Source organism: Eublepharis macularius, chromosome 2 (genome assembly GCF_028583425.1).
Source record: "Eublepharis macularius isolate TG4126 chromosome 2, MPM_Emac_v1.0, whole genome shotgun sequence".
In the NCBI taxonomy this organism is placed as follows: Eukaryota; Metazoa; Chordata; class Lepidosauria; order Squamata; family Eublepharidae; genus Eublepharis; species Eublepharis macularius.
In genome coordinates, this window is record NC_072791.1 from 6,380,559 (window position 1) to 6,399,653 (window position 19,095).

Consider the following 19,095-nt stretch of genomic DNA (forward strand, 5'->3'; position numbering starts at 1 on the left):
AAGCAAAGCAGAGCTTGAGGCAAGTTGCTTTGACGAGCCAAAACGCTGCGCCCAGGGGAAGGTGACGTCAAAGGGCTACCTGCGTAAACCCATCTGCACACGGGAAAGGCCTCTGTGTTCCTCCTCTGCTCCACTGGCTATATGGGAGAGGCGCCAGAGCTGGTACCGCCCCAATCCCTGACCCCCTACTTTGAAACAAACCGAGAGATTCCACAGGAAATGTTGTGGGCGCAGTGGAACTTTTCTCAGCCTCCCGTTTTCCCCAGCGGCCTGTTTCGACCTTTAAGAGCCGGAGGGTTGAGGGACCCGTCTACACAAAATGCATCCCAATACTGGGGGGGAAACTGGACACAATCACATGGGAAGCAATTTTGCCCAATTCTACTTCCTCACTAAAGCCTTCATCCCACCCTACTCATGATGCTCGGGGAAGGTTTTCCTAAACACATGGTAGGCTTCTGGGGACAACGGCGAGCTTTTCCATTGGGAGTCTGAAACACGTTAAACACACATTCCTTCCCCTAAGAGATCTACTGTAACGAAGTGGCATAATATATTGTCGAAGGCTTTCACGGCCGGAGAACGGTGGTTGCTGTGGATTTTCCGGGCTGTATAGCCGTGGTTATAGACCACGGCTATACAGCCCGGAAAATCTACAAGTGGATTAATTTGGCCATCGAAGTGGTATAAGATCATATAGTTCATAGTCCTGTTCCCTTATAAAAGCACCTTCCCAACCCATTCAGTTCTATACTGATCTGCAGTAGCATAATAGCTACGTGGTTGGATTGTGAATCTGCACCCTGCTGGTTCGACTTCCACTCCTGCCACGAGCTCAGTAGGTGACCTTGGGGAAGCCACTCCTCCCAGCCCCTCAGCTGTATTGTGGGGAGAACAACAACGGTGGCATTAATCTATCTAGAACAGCAGTATATAATAACTGCATGTGCACAGCCTGAAATTTTATAGTACTTTAAACCTGGGGGAGAAGGAAAAAAGAGTAACAAAAGGCAGCTTGAGAATGCACGTTTTATTTTAAGTAAAAAAAAAAAGGGGGGGGAACCAGATAAGGTGGGCATGGGTGACTAGAGCTTTCCTCAGAACTCATTCTATAGGATAACATTCCTCTTTTCTTAGCTGCCACCCTAAGAAACAGCAAATATTTGTTCTAGTCTAGTTTTAAGGTTGTCCAGTTAAACCATCTCTTTGAAGATTCACCTTTACCTATTTAGAGTTTCTTTGCAGAAACATTTTAATATATATTTATATATATAATATGTATATATTATACAGGATATACAGATTTCCAAGAACGAGACACTTTAAAACATGGGACTGTAGCCACAACACTCATCACTGCGTTGTAGCAATTTGTGTTGGTCAATCAGCTGCTGAGACACTCGGAGACAAGATTCTGGAGCGTTATTTACACAGGTGGGCCGAGAGCGCTCTTTCCTCTAAAAGGCTCTTGTGATTTAAAGTCTGTGCAGTTTCAAAGCCCTGTGGAAGGGGGACAGAAGGAAAAAAAAAACCACCCACGAACTATGTACAGTGTAAACAGCACAAGGCGTGAAATCCTCCTCCCGCGCAGGACCGAGGCTCCCAACGAAGCCACAGAACGGGCTAACAGTCCTCTTCCGTTTCCCTGGGTTTCTTGTGAATAGCACGGTTAAAGCTGTGGCAGGCAGGGACCCAATGGTTGTCATGAAGGCCTAGTTTGCACCCGGGGACGTTCTTCTGGGAGCGGTGGCAACACATCCAATAGCCGGGTCCGTACGGTAAAGCTTGGCAATAGGGCTTTGGGTGCCACCGGCAGAGAGAGACGTCTCCTTTGACATACTTTTTCTTGCACTGCTTACAAGGGTCCTCCCGGTAGCGGGGATCACGAACCCAGCGGGAATCCGCCGGCCTGATGTTGTAGTACTCGATGATAAATTTGAAATAGCCGCAAGTGCATTTGAGGGCCACTAGGCTCCGGGTGGGCAGCAAGCCGAAGATCTTCACGAGGATGTGGTGGGGGAGGAAGACCAGATACTGCTGGGGCTCCAGCAGCTGCTGGATCTTGAACCTGGTCTCCAGAAAGTCATGCGACCTCTGCCTCTTCAAATGGCAAGAGTAAAGAGCCTGCAAAACGCTTTCCGTGGGAGATTCTGGAGGGTCTCCCAAAATGCTGTTTAGCATACAAGGTGTGTCGGTGGAAGGGTCTTCCTTCCCACGGGCGTCCCCTTGATGCTCTTCTAGGGTAGCATCTCCTGTACGGAGGTGCTTGCGGTGAGTTTCATGCTCGGACAACAGTAGGAATAACCTCCCTGGAAGAGAATCTTCCCCGAAGCTTGAGTTGGAAGGGTGCGCTTTTCGACATGCTTTATCCGTCTTCGTGACAGAGATGCTAATACTTAAGGACTCTTTTGTCCTTAGACGTGAATTCAGATGAGGAGCAGCTCTTGGTTCTTTAGGCATACAACCAGCAGCTGGATCTTCCCCACGTAAGGAACATGGGTGTGCCTGAGCGGTTTCTGGATATGTAGAGGGAAGCGGCGTTGGGATCTTTTTAGTCTCACACCAGCCACCAGATGGCGCTGAAGATGCCAGCTTGAGCTTAGGATTGGAGTTCTCCTCCAGAGCAGTCGCAAAGGAACATGACTGGCCAACAGGTGGAACTTCCCATGAATCGTCTGCTACCGCAGAGCCACGCTTTGAGCGCCACCCGTCGTCATCTCCGCCTCGTTCTTCCTGATTAAGAACTCCAGAAGGCGCCTTGACAGCTTCATTCGCAGCTGGTGTTCCGCTTGCCAGGAGCACCCGTCCGACGTTCCGCCGGAAGCTGTTGTTTCGGGAGAGGCTTCCCGCCTCGCGTTCGCTCTGCCGTCTCAGGCACTCCGATTCAAGCTTTGCCACCATGTCCGACACACGCACCGGCTCGGCCTGCTGCTCTCCATCACTACTGCTCCCCCCCGTTGCCTTTTCAGAGTGTGGCTCGCAGCCCCCTAAGGTGGAAAACGGGCCAGGTGCCAGCGGCGCGACTTTGGGCTGCCCTGGAACCCTGGTCACAGCTGGGGCTCCGGGGCAGTTTTTGGTGCAGTCGGCCAGTAACGCACTGGCTCGTTGTTCCAAGAAAGCGACCATCTCGATCACGGACAGAGGCCTCCCTGGGAACCCCCCCTCCCCGCCATCGCTCACATTATGGACAGAGCAGTGTTCAATGCCGCAGGCAAACGGCTCAGGCTGGTAGCACCTCCCGCTGGCTTCTCTCGGCCTTTCCAGGTGGATCTTCGCCTTCCTGAGGTCCAGTGATTTTTTCCTGCGCTTGGTCGCCCTCCCGTCAATGTCCCAGGTGCTTTTGTTCTTCATGGAGGATATCCTGTTGCTGCTGCACTGCTGGGCTGCGAAAAAGGCGACCTTCTCCTTGGTATTTCCTGGTTTCACGACTGCCCAGATGTCCAACAGCCCCTCTCCATCCTCCCCCTGGTGGATGGTGGCAGGCAGGGCGCTCCTTTTCTCCTTCACGCTTGGCCCTTCGACGCGAGAGCAGCTGCCGTTCCTGCAGCAGAGAGAGTTGGCAGAGAGGTTCCCCAGTGGCCTCCGGAGACAGGGGCTGGCTAAGAGACTGGCCTTGGGGCCGCTACGGTTTTCTTCTTTTCCCAGTCTCTGTTGGCTCATGGGTGGGCTTTGTGGGGGATCCTGGTTGATTTCGAGAGGCCGCTCTTTCTTCTGCAGCTTGAGATATGGCTTTAAGTGCATGCCAGATATTCTTGAAAAGGAAAGAAGAAAGATGGATGTGTTAACTCACGCAAGCACTCCTAAAGTTGTGTTCAGCTAGCAGCAGCGAATCCCTCCCACCCAAAGAGACCCCTCCTCTGGCGCAAACAGGGAGTCGGAGAGAGTTCCTTGCACCAGAGGATCGGGCTGTAGTTAGACGAGCGCAGGACAGGATACAACCCACCCCTTACTCATATTCCTCAGGGGCATTTGTGAAGACTGAATCCCAGAGAGGAAGATGTGTTTGGAAATCGTAAGGGGATGCCCCAGAACTCTTCGGCATCTGATTAATTAAGCTGGGAGGGGAGCGTGTTAACACTTTGGTGGCCGCTAGATTACTCTCCACAGTAAAACGGAGTAATTGCATGCCGGAGGGTTAAATACCCCCCCCCCCACAACACCCCAAATCCAGCACAGCCATTTATAAAGCGCCATTCCACAGGCCAGGGTGCAATTAAAAAGTTCCTGAACGCTTGTGATGAAAGGTGCCCCTCCCTTCTCTATGGTAAGGGAGGCTGAGATCTTGTGGCTTGCTGTAGGCCAAGTTAGCTGCTCTCGTGGCTGCTGTGTTTTGGACCCACTGCTCTGATAATTTTTTGCCCAACCCTGACCCTTAAGCAAAAATAATTGTTGCATGAGACAGAGGAAAAAAGGGAAGGCGCAGCAGGAGAGCACCAGCTTTACATGCAGTTTAGTGTAGTGGTTAAGAGCGGCAGGACTCTAATCTGGAGAGCCGGGTTTGATTCCCTACTCCTCTGCTTGAAGCCAGCTGGGTGACCTTGGGCTAGTTACAGCTCTATCAGAGCTCTCTCAGCCCCACCCACCTCACAGGGTGTTTTTGTTGTGGGGATAACAACACACTTTGTAAACCGCTCTGAGTGGGCATTAAGTTGTCCTGAAGGGCGGTAATAAATCGAATGTTGTTGTTATTGTTATTATTAGAAGATCTTTCCTTTAAACCCTTGTCCATCTCCATGGGGTCTGGGGTGCTGTGGCTGGTCATAGTAGACAAGAACAGTCTAGATGGGCCAATATGCTGACCTGATGTAAGGCAACTTTGAATCCCCGTCCCAGAATCACATAAATGCCAACTCATGTCCTTAGAGGAGAGTAAGCAAAGCATTAATGGACTTCCCTCAAACAGCCCCGGGCAGCTGCTCTTTTTCTCTCTCTCTTGTGGTGCTCAGACAGGAGCCGATGGAAGACGCAGTCTCCACCCCTCCTCGCCTTGTGCGATGCAGACAAAAACATTTCTTGGGAGGAGACGAGAGCAGGCCCGTGGCCCGCCTGAGCTTTCCACAATACTCTGGTTTGCCTTGCCCGTTGCAGAGCGCAGCTCTCTGTTGAGTGAATGCGTTGCCAGAGATGATGATGATAATAATAACATTTGATTTATATGCCGCCCTTCAGGACAACTTAACGCTCACTCGGAGCAGTTTACAAAGTGTGTTGTTATTATCTCCACAACAATCACCCTGTGAGGTGGGTGGAGCGGAGAGAGCTCTGAGAGAGCTGTGACTGATCCAAGGTTTCAAGCGGAGGAGTGGGGAATCAGACCCGGCTCTCCAGATTAGAGTCCTGCCACTCTTACCCACTACACCAAACTGACCTTTTCCCTTCTTCACGGGTGCCACAAAATAAAGAGCACACTCAGGAGTGGAACAAAAGGGTAAAAAAAGAGGGTGTGTGTGCGCACAGCCCAAACAAGTGTGTTTAAAATTCTGGATGCCAGTGGCACACCCAGTGCAATGCAAAAGCGCTCCTTGCCTGTCCTGCCTCCCAGAAATCAGCCTTTGGTTTCTTCTAGCGAGGACCGATACTGGCAATTTCAGTTTTTAGTATTACATATTTTACAAGATCAAAAAGAGTCCAGTAGCACCTTTAAGACTAACCAACTTTACTGTAGCATAAGCTTTCGAGAGCCACAGCTCTCTTCATCAGATGCATCACTGAAGTTGCAGAGCTGTGGTTCTCGAAAGCTTATGCTACAGTAAAGTCAGTTAGTCTTAAAGGTGCTACTGAACTCTTTTCGATTTTGCTACTACGGACTAACACGGCTAACTCCTCTGGGTATTTTACAAGGCCGATCATAATCAGCCCTGAAACCTACCCGCCCCCCTCCCAAGGCACCCCCGTGAGAAGCACGGCCCTGCACCACAGGACTCCAGCAGGCAGCGTGAAGTGCAGAAACGTAAACGGGGCGGGATCCAAGGAACCTTCACCTTAAAGAATCCTCCTCCAACAGAAGAGCCATTTCATTTGGCGGAAGGCTGCTTAAGCTTCAGACTGAGCACAAAGGAAAAGTGGGTATAAATGCCTGAAGAAAGCAATCATTAAATGTGGAGTAGTGGGCTAGGGGTCGGTCTGTCCCACTGGCTCCTACCATCTGACCACCTAAATCTTGTCTACTGAAGACTGGCATCAACTTTTCAGGGTCCGAAGCGGGGGAAAGGTCTTTTTCTTCCCTCACCTGCCTGAGATACCATAACTGGAGATGCTAAAGACTGAGCCTGCAGACTGCCTGTGTATGAAGCACGCACTCCTAGCCCTTCCCCATTACTCAGAAACGTATGAAGCTGCCTTAATGCCGAGTCCAACCACTGGTCCAGTGAAAGCTCAGGGTCTCTCTACACGAGACATCTGACACATGAAGAACACGTGTCGGGACATGCCATGTTAGCCAGGAAGGGTAGTTTTAAAAGGCAGAGCCGGCGGAAGGGCAAAGGCTTTGGAGTTGTGTGAAGGGGCTGTGAAATGCCAGAAAGGAAATTTCAGCCCATTTTAACCTCTCCAGATCCAAGCCTGACTCTGGAACGCAGCTCCAGTCCATTTCCATTCCTCGTTGCCCTCTGGTTGTGATCCCCCACAGTTTTAGACTGGAGAGGTGAAATTGACAGAGCCTGGGGGGGGGGTTGAAATTGACAAACTCTCTGAGGAGCGATCTCCGCTGGCTCTGTCTTTTTAAACTATGCTTCCTGGCTAACATTGCATCTCCCTATACTTGACAAACATGCGCCGAGGCGTCTCGTGTAGAGACTCGCCTCTTCTGACTGGCAGTGAGCCTCCTAGGTGTTCCCCCATCACCTGTTCTCTGAGACCCCTATGTAAAGGTACTAGAGATCTCCTACATGCGCAAGCAAGTGCTTGGTTACTGAGCTACAGACCCCCCCCCCCCCGTGCCTCTTGCGTACCGTTTGACCTGGTGGAACATGGAGGACGTGGAATTCAGCAGTTCCCTGTGGAGGCCAGCTCGGCAGGAACTCTTCATCATAACTCTCCCCCCACCTCCAGGTGTGGCAGGCTGTCACAGCCAATCCATCTCAGTCTGCAGACGGGGCACCTGCATCAGCTCGTCTGGCCCCACTCGGCGTCCAACTGTGTCTTTGGCACCTAAAGAACGCTGGGAGAAACAAAAACAGAGATGCTGTTAGGCCAAAGCAGGGAGGTGCACGTGGTCCACCGCCACTGGCCTGCATTCAGGGAAACGAACAATCTCCGAACTCGTTCCCCTCACAGTAGCCGATTACACTTTTCCCCACACAAATGACTGATGCCTCATGCAATGCAGAACCATATGAGTCTGACTGCTCGCAAAACAACGTAACAGGAGACAGGGCCTCCGTAATAAGACCTCACTTTTCACCCCTTTGATGGCTCTCATGGCAGAAAGGGAAACAGCAGAGCAGCAAAACTGTTAATGCTGCTGGAACCCGATGCTGGCTTTCTAAATGCTAGTAACGTATTGGATTTGGGAGGCAATCAGACCCACGCACATCAGCAGAGGCCGAGAGCCCCTGCCTTTGGTGGCGCCACGTGCAGATGAGAACGCAGAGCAGGCTCGAATAAAGCGGCCAGGTGAATCTGTCCAATCTACTCTTGGGGACCATCCGCAGGCGTTGCAAGGAACAGGAGCCGCCAGGGCACAAAGGCGGGCAGAGCGCAGCTGGCAAGAGAAGGCATGCGCTTATCTTGCCAGGCAAATGGAAAGCCAACCAGGCAAATATTAGGTCGCATCCAGGAAATTTGCCATGTGTCGGAACGCATGCACTGCAACATTGCTTGTAAGGCTGGGCCTCATCTCTGATGAGTCCCTTACGTTTCAGAATGACCGCCTCTTCCCTTAATTTTAAGCTACGGCTCCTCTGCATATCTTCAGCTCCTGGCTAAGCACACTGACCTATAGCTCAATGTCCTACACTTTTGTTTTTAAACCCAAGCATCTAGTTCTCATGGTTGCAGAGAAAGGCTCGATATTGTTTTGGCCACAACTGGCGATGTCGCTGGGTTTGCGTGGGGTGTCAGTGTCTTTACCCATTCTGCTGTCACATTGTCCATCTTAGTCGAACGTCCACACGACCCCCCCTCCCTCCACCCTCATCACTGCTGTCTTCTTTCAGCTACCAGGGTGGATAAAAATGATTTTTTTTAAAAAAAAATTAAAAAGTCGGATTTTTAAAATTTAAATTGGATTTTTTGATTTAATCAGATTTTTTTAATAAAATGTTTTTTGAGGAAAAATCTATCTAAAGATAGTTTTCTCTTTAAGATACATTATAGTCTGAAGGTTATTTATCATGAAATAAGGATTCGTTTTTAATTATGTAGCATGAGGCTGTATATTCGTCCAATGTTTAAATTTTTTGTTAAACGAATTCCATGAATCCATTCACAATGTCATGCTCTTCCAGAGGTTTCTATAAGATTATTGGGCAGTTTTTCTATCTAGAAGATATTATCACAGATGCTTGGTTTTACAGTTCTCAAAACTGTGAATTTGTGTCTGCAGAGATCATGTGTCTCTTCTTCACAGCAAAATGGTTATAAAATAAACATACACCGTTGAGAAAAAGGCCTTAATCCCCTTGTTCCTTTGCAAATCTTTGAACACAGAACCAACCCCCTTACCTCTTAAGTGCCAAGTTTTAAAAAATTCAATGAATAGAAGATTGTTGGGAGTAGAGTAGATCTGCACAAGAAGCTAAGTGTGAGGAGTCTTTATGTAGAAAACCGTGATTTAAATCTAGTCTTACTGACTAGTGATTTAAATCAAATCCACCCTGCAAGCTACAACCCCCAAGACTGTCAACAAAGGGTGCTTAAAAGAGAGGGGGCTCTCAAACAGTGGTGGGACTTTGAGGTCTTGGCTGAATGCCTGAATGCAGTACCCCCAGCGGGGTAGGGAAAGCATGCTGCCACGATGCAAAACAGAACTGCGGAACAGCCCGAAACTGGATCTCCCTCACCTTACAGGCCCCCGTGGGGCTCCATTACGAAGCCATTAGGTCCTGTAGGTCTAGAGCTGCTTGGAGACCCCGTGGAGTGGTTCAGGAAGGGAATTCCACAAATGAGGGGCAGAGCCAAAGCGTCTGCAGAGAATCCTAGAGCTGGAAGGGACCTTACAGATCATCTAGTCCAACCCCCTGCTCAGTGCAAGAACTGCCTAAAGCAACACGAACGAGTATTTGTCCAGCCACTCCTTGAAGACTGCCAATGATGGGGAACCCACCACATTCCTAGGCAGAGAACTGGCAGAGAAACCAGAGTAAAGGATTTTGTTGAACACGCAGTTTGGTGTAGTGGTTAAGAGCGCAGGACTCTAACCTGGAGAGCCAGGTTTGATTCCGCACTCCCACTTGAAGCCAGCTGGGTGACCTTGACAGTCACAACTTCTAGCTCTCTCAGCCCCACCCACCTCACAGGTTGTTTTGTTGTGGGGATAATAATGACGTACTTTGTAAACCGCTCTGAGTGGGTGTTAAATCATCCTGAAGGGCGGTATATAAATCGAATGTTGTTGTTGTTATTATTATTATAGTGTAGGAAGGAAGTGTCCTCTTGCAATCTGGAAGCTAATGCTTTCCAAGCAGCCCCTCGGTCTGTAAAATAGTAAAGAGTCCAGTAGCACCTTTAAGACTAACCAACTTTATTGTAGCATAAGCTTTCGAGAACCATAGCTCTTTTTGTCAGATGCATCATCAGTTTTCGAGAATCACAGCTCTCTTCGTCAGATGCATTGACAGATGCATCTGACGAAGAGAGCTGTAGTTTTCAAAAGCTTATGCTACAATAAAGTTGGTTAGTCTTAAAGGTGCTACTGGACTCTACTATTTTGCAACTACAGACTAACATGGCTAACTCCTCTGGATCTATGACCTCAGTCTCTAAGTTTTCACCCTCCCAGAAGGGGCTCAACTGCTCTACATGGAACCAAATTTTCACCCCCATTTTCAAGACAAAAACAGGCCTTTGAAGGGTAAGAAAAGAACTTCTGCCAGTGTGGGCTTTGCAATGTTTCGATGCTTCTTTTCTCCAGCTGCTGTAACTCTGGCACCATTTTAAGAAAATTTCAAGACAACTTTCTCCCTGCATGATCACAGATAATAAAGGCAACTCAAAGAGAACCGAAATGTCAACCACAGATCCAACTGGCTCTGGGATGGTTTTCTTGTTGACAGGAGTAGCTCCACTGGGTTGTTTGTTTAATGCTGAGAGCTGCCTAGAGCGGTGCTTCCGGAGAGGCGGCACCTACATTTCCAAGTAATTAAATGAGGCTACACAGCGCCATTGGCAGGGGACGGTGAAGCCACACTTGCCCTCCCTCCAAAGACCTGACCAAGCTCTTGTTCCCAGCAAAATGCACCTTTGAATGCACATTCAAGCACTATCATCAGAAATAGGAGAGAGCTTTTCCAAGGGCCGTGGCGGTATTCATGAAACTCAACTTAGCTGAAATGTAATCAAGATCTTGCTACCCGTAACACAATTTGCAGGTGATTTGGAAGGCTAATGAAAGGTGACTTTGCCGGGAGAAAAGGGCGGCGCAGCGGCCACATTTTAACCGCAAGCCAGCAATGCGGTTAAGACGAACGGCTCTTTTCTGACCCCAAAATGAAGGTGAGCGACCGGCTCCCACCTGGATGAAATACATTCGCAGCTCTGGCTTTAAAGTATTTATCTCTAGGGGGAAAATGGCTGATAACGATGAACATGGACAAAAAGATAGTGTTATTTTTAAAAATAAAAAATTCTAACCAGAGGTGTGTATTTCCCCTCTGAGAAACTGCACACGCGCTCCCTATCTGCTCCACAAAGATAACACACACGAATTCACCACTTATCTGTTTCTCTCAAATACGCAAGTATTTTCCACATACACTGTTGTTGGGTTTTATCCTACCTTTCTGCATAGCTAAGAGTGGCACACAATGCGCATATAACAGAAATCCTCTGCAAACATCATGACACTCATTGGTAGTGGCTGTATTTATTAATCTGAATAATTTCTAGCCCGCTTTTCTATTCATAAATGAGTCTTAAGGTAGAGGTTTCGACTCATTTTAAAAACCATACAATGAAAATTTGCCCCAACCTTGTGGAATGGCTTTCTTGAGGTCAGAAAGGCTTCCACAATTCTGTCATTCCGCAAACCATGTGAAACAGAATTGTTCAGGGCATTTCTAGAAAGGGAATAGGGCAGTGGTATATAATAATAATAATAATAATAATAATAATAATAATAATAATAATAATAATAATAATAATAATGTGCTCATATACTGCTCAAATGCTAGGAAAAGTGGAAGGCCAGTAGGAAAAGAGGAAGACCTAAAATGAGATGGCTTGACTCAATAAAAGAAGCCAGGATTTGAGCAAGTTTGTTAATGATAGGATGTTTGGAAGTCTTTCATTCATAGGGGCTGCTTCCACACACGTTGGATAATCCACTTTCAATACCCTTTAGTGAACATTTGAAACTGATTTTCCGTGTGTGGAAGGATTACGAAAGTGCATTGAAAGTGCATTATTCAACGTGTGTGGAAATGGCCATTGTCACCATCGGTCGGAGGCGACTTGATGGCACATAGCACACGCACGCACAGGCACACAAACAGCTAGACAGATTAGTACCCACTCAGAGGAGTGAAGGAAGTCAGTGTTATTATTATCCCACCTGGGGAGCTGGACTGAGAGGAGTGGCTTACTCAAGGCTGCCTGCTGAACTCACAGCAGTAGCGGGATTTGAACCAGCAGAATGCTGATTCACAGCCCAAACTATGCTACTATCCACTATGCGACTGCAGGTTTGTATATTACTAAACGGGTCAGGAAGGTGCTTTTAATAAGGCGACAGGACTATGAACTGGGTACAGCATGAATTATTTGTTTGCTGTATGTATCATCTTGCTGTCATGTTTTCTATTTACGTATTGTTAGTTTCAGGTGGGTAGCAGGGTTGGTCTGTAGTAGATGAGCAAGATTTGAGTCCAGTAGCACCTTAAAGACCAACTAAATTTCCAGGAGTCAACGATTTCAAAAGTCAAGGAAACCTCATACCCTGGAAATCTTGTTGGTTTTAAGGTGCGACTGAATCTTGCTTTTCTACTTACATATTGCATAACACGTCTAATACTTATGCTTTGTTTCAGATTTTTGTAATCCATCCTAGTCCCATTACATTATTTATTAAAGGCCTCATCCTATCAACTGCTTCGAATTACGCTGTGTAATCTGCCTTAAATTTCTGAGAGAACGGTGGACTATAAATAACATAAAATAAGTCATTTTTTTAAAAATCCAAAGTCATTAGGCTAGGAAGCAGCCCAGATTTTCCTACCATGGGCAATCCAACCATGTTAAAATGTCATGAGTTAAAACTGCCACCATTTTAACAGGTAACTGAACAAGAAGGAAGTAATGTTTTCCCAACCATTTTTTTCTTTACCAATGATCTGCTAGCCACATTTGCCACCGGCTGCTATTTCCCATCACCCTTCAAAAGGCAGCCCAGGGAGTAAAGCGAAGTACAGCAGCCCAGCCTGGACATCTCTGGCGCACAGACCCACCAAAACTAGATCCCTCCTGACACAATGGTAAAAGGCACCCCTAGCTGCCACCTGACCATCCAGAAAACAAAGCCAGAAATGGACCATCACAGAACATCCCCACACCAGCCACAGCACAGAGCTGAGGTTCCATCGTCTTCTTTGGCACCGTCTGCAGGAAAGTTGGGCAGTGTACCGATACAGAAAATGCCAGACCTGAGCCAAACTAGATTATTTGCTTTTCCCAAAACATTGGGGTCCTTCTGTCAGGAGGACGCAGAGAATGACGATGCAAATGGAAAATAGTAGAGTCCAGTAGCACCTTCAAGACTACCCAACTTTACTGTGGCATAAGCTTTCGAGAACCACAGCTCTCTTCGTCAGATGCATCTGACGAAGAGAGCTGTGGTTCTCAAAAGCTTATGCCACAGTAAAGTTGGGTAGTCTTAAAGGTGCTACTGGACTCTTGACTATTTTGCAACTACAGAATAACACGGCCAACTCCTTTGGATCTACGACCATGTTAGATGGCAACTCTTCCTGTTTCCATTACTGCCAGTCGTGGCTCTCAGGCTGAAATTTTTGCCTGTTCTTACACAACATGAGTTAAATTTAAATTTGTCAAGCAAGGCTGCAATCTCAGGATAAAAGGGAGGCGATGCTGGTTGGGAAGACTGATGTTCTAGAGGGGATTGTGTTACCTACGTGGGATGGAATGAGTTTTATATTAAGCTGACTATGTTAATAAGAGCTTCAGGGGCTTCTTGTTCCAGCTCCGTATGCAGGAGAGGCCAAGTTACTATGGTAGCCAAGAGCGCCTTTGGAGTAAGGGAGCAAGTGTGGGATACAAATGCTTAAACAAGCAAAAACTCTTTACCACTTAAACGCACACATTATTGGTATTAAGTGGCCTGGCTGAATTATAGGAACGTCCATTCCTTGTAAAAAGTCAAGTAACTTCAGGAGAGGGGCTGTGGCTCAGCAGTAGAGCCTGAGCTTTGTACGAAGAAAGTCCCCAGTTCGATTCCCGGCATCTCCAGTTAAAAAGGACCAAGATCTCTGCCTGAGACACGGAGAGCTGCTACCAGGTGGGAGTAGACAATACTGACCTGGATGGACCAATGGTTTGATTCGGCAGAAGGCAGCTTCGTGCGTTCCACCCGAGACCGGCTGCCAGTCAGAGCAAACAGTATTGACCTTGCAAGACCAACCATCTGACTTGGTACAAGGCGGCTTTGTGTGTTCAGTTCTCCGGTGCTGATCTACGTTCTGCCCACCCAACGCGCACACTAAATCTGTTGGCTTTCCCTGCTGAAAGGCCTAGAGAATGGCTCCCCTGCAGCCAACCCTGGCATCGAAGGTCAAAGCGGCAAATCCTGCCTTCCAAGGTAGCAAGGGAAAGGGACAGCAGCTCCAGCTTCACCGCTAAGCCTTTCCCTTGAGTTTTACCTATCAACAGTACTGCGGCAGATTCCCTCAAAGCCCTGGCCTGACTTCAGCCCAAGTAAGCAGTCCCAACCGACAGTCTCTGGGGGAGCGGCTGCATGCTGAAGCGCATGGGCGCAGCTGCTGGGCTGCTCCTCCAGGTCAGCAGTGCTTGGAGGGAGGGCAGCATCCCTTCTGCTCGCCTAACACCTGGGGCGGGGATGCTCAGCTTTAATTAATTCTTTTCAAGGCTCTCGCTCTCATGGTCGGAAAGCAAAGCAAGATAAGCGGCGCTGGAAGGAAGCTGACTGCAGCAGGCTTTCTAGGAGCCCAGCTGTGCGCGTGCAGCACTGAAGGAGATGACGGGGGGGGGGGGTGATGGATCTAGGCACTGGCAGACGCCACAAAAAGAAAAAACGGAGTGGCAGGGGCAATGGGAAAGGGCCAGGGCTCGCTTGAGCAGACAGGGCTCTGGAAAGCCACAATCCTACAGGGCCGCCATAAGTTGGATGTGACTTGATGGCATTTTACACACAGATACACACACACAAAGCACCAGGCATAAGGGAAGCAGTGCTTGAGCCCAACCCCTGGTGCTGGCTCGCTAGCCTGTCAGCTTTGCAGAAGGAAACCGTCCCAAACTGCTTGGAGTAGCAAAAGGGCTAAGACAATCCGATCCGTGAATCACAAAGTCCCTAGTTCAAATCCTGACTCAGCCATGGACTCACCGCAATGCGGCAGCTAAATTCCACCCCCCCCCATATTGCAAATGGGGAATCTCACCAGCCTTACAAAAACCCTGTATTACAACATATGTGAAATGCTTTGAATGCTTGGTAAGCACACTACAAACATGCATTATTATCAGGGCTTTTTTTCAGGGGGAACGCAAGGGAATGGAGTTCCGGCACCTCTTGGAAATGGTCACATGGCTGGTGCCCCCCCCCCCCGATCTCCAGACAGAGGGAAGCTGAGATTGCCCTCCACGCCGCAGCGGAGGGCAATCTAAACTCCCCTCTGTCTGGAGATCAGGGGGCGGGGCCACCAACCATGTGACCATTTTCTCCGTGGGCAACCCACTGAGTTCCACCACCTCTTTTCCCAGAAAAAAAGGCCTGATTATTATTATTAACAATATTTACTGTATGAGGGTCAGCATGGGATAGAATATCCATACAGCTCAGCAAGCAATGTTTGCGTGGGGCAACCCCTGCTCCGTTCTTTGTTTGGTGAATCTCCTTGGAGAGGTTCACAACCAGCTTTTCAACAGAAATTTCCCAAGTTACAGAACTTTAAAAAAGAAATCAAGGATGCAATTTAAACATCTGCTTCCAGCAAACCGTATCTACATATCAAAGGCCCTCAAGGCCCTCTTACAAGCAGCCGAGATCCCAGAGCCCAGAGGGCGACTCTCTCCGGACCCCAGAGGCTCAGCAGCCTTATGCTGAACGGCTGAAGGATCTTTGCAGGCCTGTGCTGTCCTTCCCTCACGCTTTCCATCGTACTTCGGTCACATCATGAGAAGACAAGATGGGAAAGTCAGTAACGCTAGGAAAAGTGGAAGGCAGCAGGAAAAGAGGAAGACCCAAAACGAGATGGCTTGACTCAATACAAGAAGCCACGTCCTCCAGTTTGCAGGATCTGAGCTACACAGTTAAGGATAGGACGTTTTGGAGGTCTTTCTTTCATAGGGGTGCCATAGGTCGGAGGTGACTTGACGGCACACAACACACACACACACACACACACAATTAGCCCAGTATCAGCAAGCACAGTTGTGGGCCAGTTACAAAAAGCAGAGATAATACTTGCTGCACCCACAGATCACTCGGTGCAGGCAAGCGGCTGGATGTCTCGCCCCAGAACAGAGGCAAGATCACTTGGGCGCTCCTACACTCTTCCGACCAGGGTGCATAAGAACAGCTGCCTCTGGTATTCACAGCCCCCTCTATAAATATGTTTTCTCCTTCTACGAAACCACCTACAATACAGGCCATCACCACGTCCCATAGCACTAAATTCCGTTGCTTGAAATGCTCTCTTTTGTCGTGCCTGAGCCTGCTGTCACCTGGTCGTACAGGCATTGTGCTGAAATGGGAGAGCACCTCCAGTCCTCTAATTGTCGATACAGCGCGGTCTATTTAAATATACGTGACAGCAGCGAGAGTAGTCCGTGCAGCAAAAACAGAAGGCAGAATTTGACGGAACGGACAAATAAGCTACATGAATACGCGGCAATGGCAAAACTAGCATCTTATATACACACACAACAGGCCAATCCTAGAATGTCAGGAAAAATGGAAAGCTTTTTTTGATTACGTAAACTAAAAACTAAGAACTACTGAGAACAATTATCAGTAAATGGGTCCGTTATTAAATCTGTAATTCAAAATGCTGAATATAAAACCTTGGATATAAATGGATTTTCATGTAAGTATTATTGTATCTCACAGAAAGTGTTTTAATTTTTTTTTTTGATGAAGGTGTGGAAAAATACTTCGTAGCTTGTATCTGTTATATTTCTGTTTTATGCTGTCTGCAAAGGAAGTTTTGGATGGCAGAGCCCCACCCCACAGAAGGCCAGGAAAGAGCAAGAGCCCAAATGGCAGAGCGCTTCTAACTTTCATTTATGTTGCCGCTTGATTCTGGCTGTTTACTTTTGCCTAATTTGTGAGCCTCTAACCTGAAGGGGCAGAGATTGCCGGGTTTCCTCCAAAAGGCCGTGGAACTGGCTCACTGAACTAGCTGTGCTACAGCACAGAAGGAAATGAAAGCTAACCCCGAACGCCGCCACCACGATGATCATGGGGCTGGAGAAAATAACAGAGAGAAGAGACTTGAGCCATGGCGTCGCTCTATTCTCATTGTGATGTCTGGGCCCATCTTCTGCTACAGAATTAACTATCAAATTATGAGCCACAGCCTCATAATTTCCTTCTTTGGGGTTGGCTGCTGAAGGCCACATGGCTGTACATGTTAAGCCTGAAAACAGAGGAGGTCCTAGAATCATAGGGTGGGAAGGGATCTCCAGGGTCATCTAGTCCAACCCCCTGCACAATGCAGGAAACGACCAAGTATTATTTCATTTTAATTTACTTTAGATTTTTATTCTGCCCTCCCTGCAAAGCATGCCCAGGGTGGATTACATTAAATAAAAACATTACATAATTTACAACCTAAAACAGCAGTATCAAAACAGTGCAGTGTTAAGTATAACACAGTTTATATACAAGACAGCAGCAATCAAATTCGCTAGTTGGAGGCAAACAGTCCACCAATCGGGAAAACCGGATGGTGGACGACAAGGGAGGGCTCAGATCTTCACTTCTCCTCTACCAGGCCGGCAGAGGTCCAGCCAAACCTCAACCATATGCAGGGCAGAACATCACCATCTTACAGGCCCAGCGGAAAGATAGTAAATCCTGCCCGGCCCTGGTCTCACTAGTCAGAGAGTTTCACCAGGTCAGAGACAGGGCCAAGAAGGCCCTGGCTCTGTTCAAGGTCAGGCGGGTCTCCCTGGGGCCGGGGACCACCAATACCACCACCACCACTCCGACTGTCCCAGTGACCCCCTGCTCTATGCCCAGAAGGTGGCAAAACACCTCCAGGTTCCCAAGCCAAACTGGCCTGTGGAAAATTGCTACCTGACCCCCAAGGTGGACTGGCACAAGGAAGGAAGGAAAGGTGGCATTGGAGAGAAATAAAGAAGACCCTAAAAGGACACCTCCAAATGCTCTATTTGTTTTCGAGGGGCACTCTGGCAGTCTCCCCCCTCAGCTCCAAAAAGACCAATGGCTTCAGCTATCTCCTGACCTGGAGTCATCTCCTCATTACCAAGCCACTTTGGAGCCAGCAAGCAGAAGGATAAATAAGGATGCCCGTTTTAGCTCCAATTCTACACCCAAGACAAAGCCTTGTGTGGAGAAACAGCAGATGTCTTGCAACTTTGAGGCTGGTGACCTTCTCAGCTCTTCTTGTGGCCACAGGAGGAGGGGGGACCCTTAATGGCAGGCAGGGAGAACAAGCAATCCACCCCCCCCCTTTCTTGGGACAGTACATTCCCCTGGCATACCCATGTCTCCAGTCAGTTCCATGGCTCTGCTCCATGGATACCTATTGTTAGAAGAATGAATGGGCCTTTATACTAGGCACCTATTCCAAAGGCATCAGTGTCCTGATTTATAAGGGGGGGGGAGATATTTGGCTTTTATTGATCTATCAAAAAGGGGATGCCAAAGAGTGCAGCAACTATCGGACTATCACGTTAATTTCCCATGCAAGCAAAATGACACTCGATATTTTACAACAAAGACTCTTACCATATACAGAATGAGAAATGCCAGATGTTCAACCTGGTTTCAGAAAAGGAAGAGGCACCAGAGATCACACTGCAAACTTACGATGGCTACTAGAACATACCAGGCAATTTCAGAAGAAAATCAGCCTGTGTGTTATAGATGAAAGAAATGAGGGTGCCACAACATCTGATTGTTTTGATGCGCAACCTGTACTCTGGACAAGAGGCTACTATGGGGAAGCAGAATGGTTTCCAATTGGCAAAAGTGTCAGACAAAGATGTAGATTATCTTCCTACTCATTCAAACTCTGTGCAGAGTATATCATAAGGAAAGCTGGATTAGATTTAGAAGAAGGTGGAGTGAAATTGGTGGAAGGAACATTAACAATCTGAGATATGCAGATGATACCACATTACTAGCAGAAAATAGTGAAGACTTGAAACAACTACTGATGCAGGTTAAAGGGGAAAGCGCCAAAGCAGGATTACAGTTGAATATCAAGAAGACAAAAGTAATGACTACCGAGGAGTTACGCAATTTCGAAATTGACAATGAGGAAATTGAAATTGTCCAAGATTTTCTATTCCTTGGCTCCATCATCAACCAACAGGGAGACTGCAATGAAGAAATCAGAAGACGGTTGAGACTTGGAAGAGCAGCTGTGAGGAAGCTAGAAAAGATCCTTAAAGATAAAGATGTCTCTCTGGGAACCAAGATCAAGATAATCCAAACCACGGTATTCCCCATTATGATTTATGGATGTGAAAGCTGGACAAGGAAGAAAGCTGACA

General features: G+C 47.9%; 1 protein-coding gene across 2 annotated transcripts in view; it reads right to left on the minus strand.

The window, feature by feature from the left end:
* Nucleotides 1-1,015: 1,015 nt before the first annotated feature.
* FBXO34 (F-box protein 34) overlaps nucleotides 1,016-19,095 on the minus strand; it is an 82,588-nt gene continuing 64,508 nt past the window's right edge. For both annotated transcript variants that reach the window (XM_054972841.1, XM_054972842.1), the window contains 2 exons: nucleotides 6,951-7,159; nucleotides 1,016-3,751 (listed from right to left, as the gene is read on the minus strand). In XM_054972841.1, the coding sequence (XP_054828816.1) occupies nucleotides 1,624-3,751; nucleotides 6,951-7,030 (2,208 nt within the window). In that variant the 5' untranslated portion in view covers nucleotides 7,031-7,159 and the 3' untranslated portion in view covers nucleotides 1,016-1,623. The remainder of the gene's footprint in view (nucleotides 3,752-6,950; nucleotides 7,160-19,095) is intronic.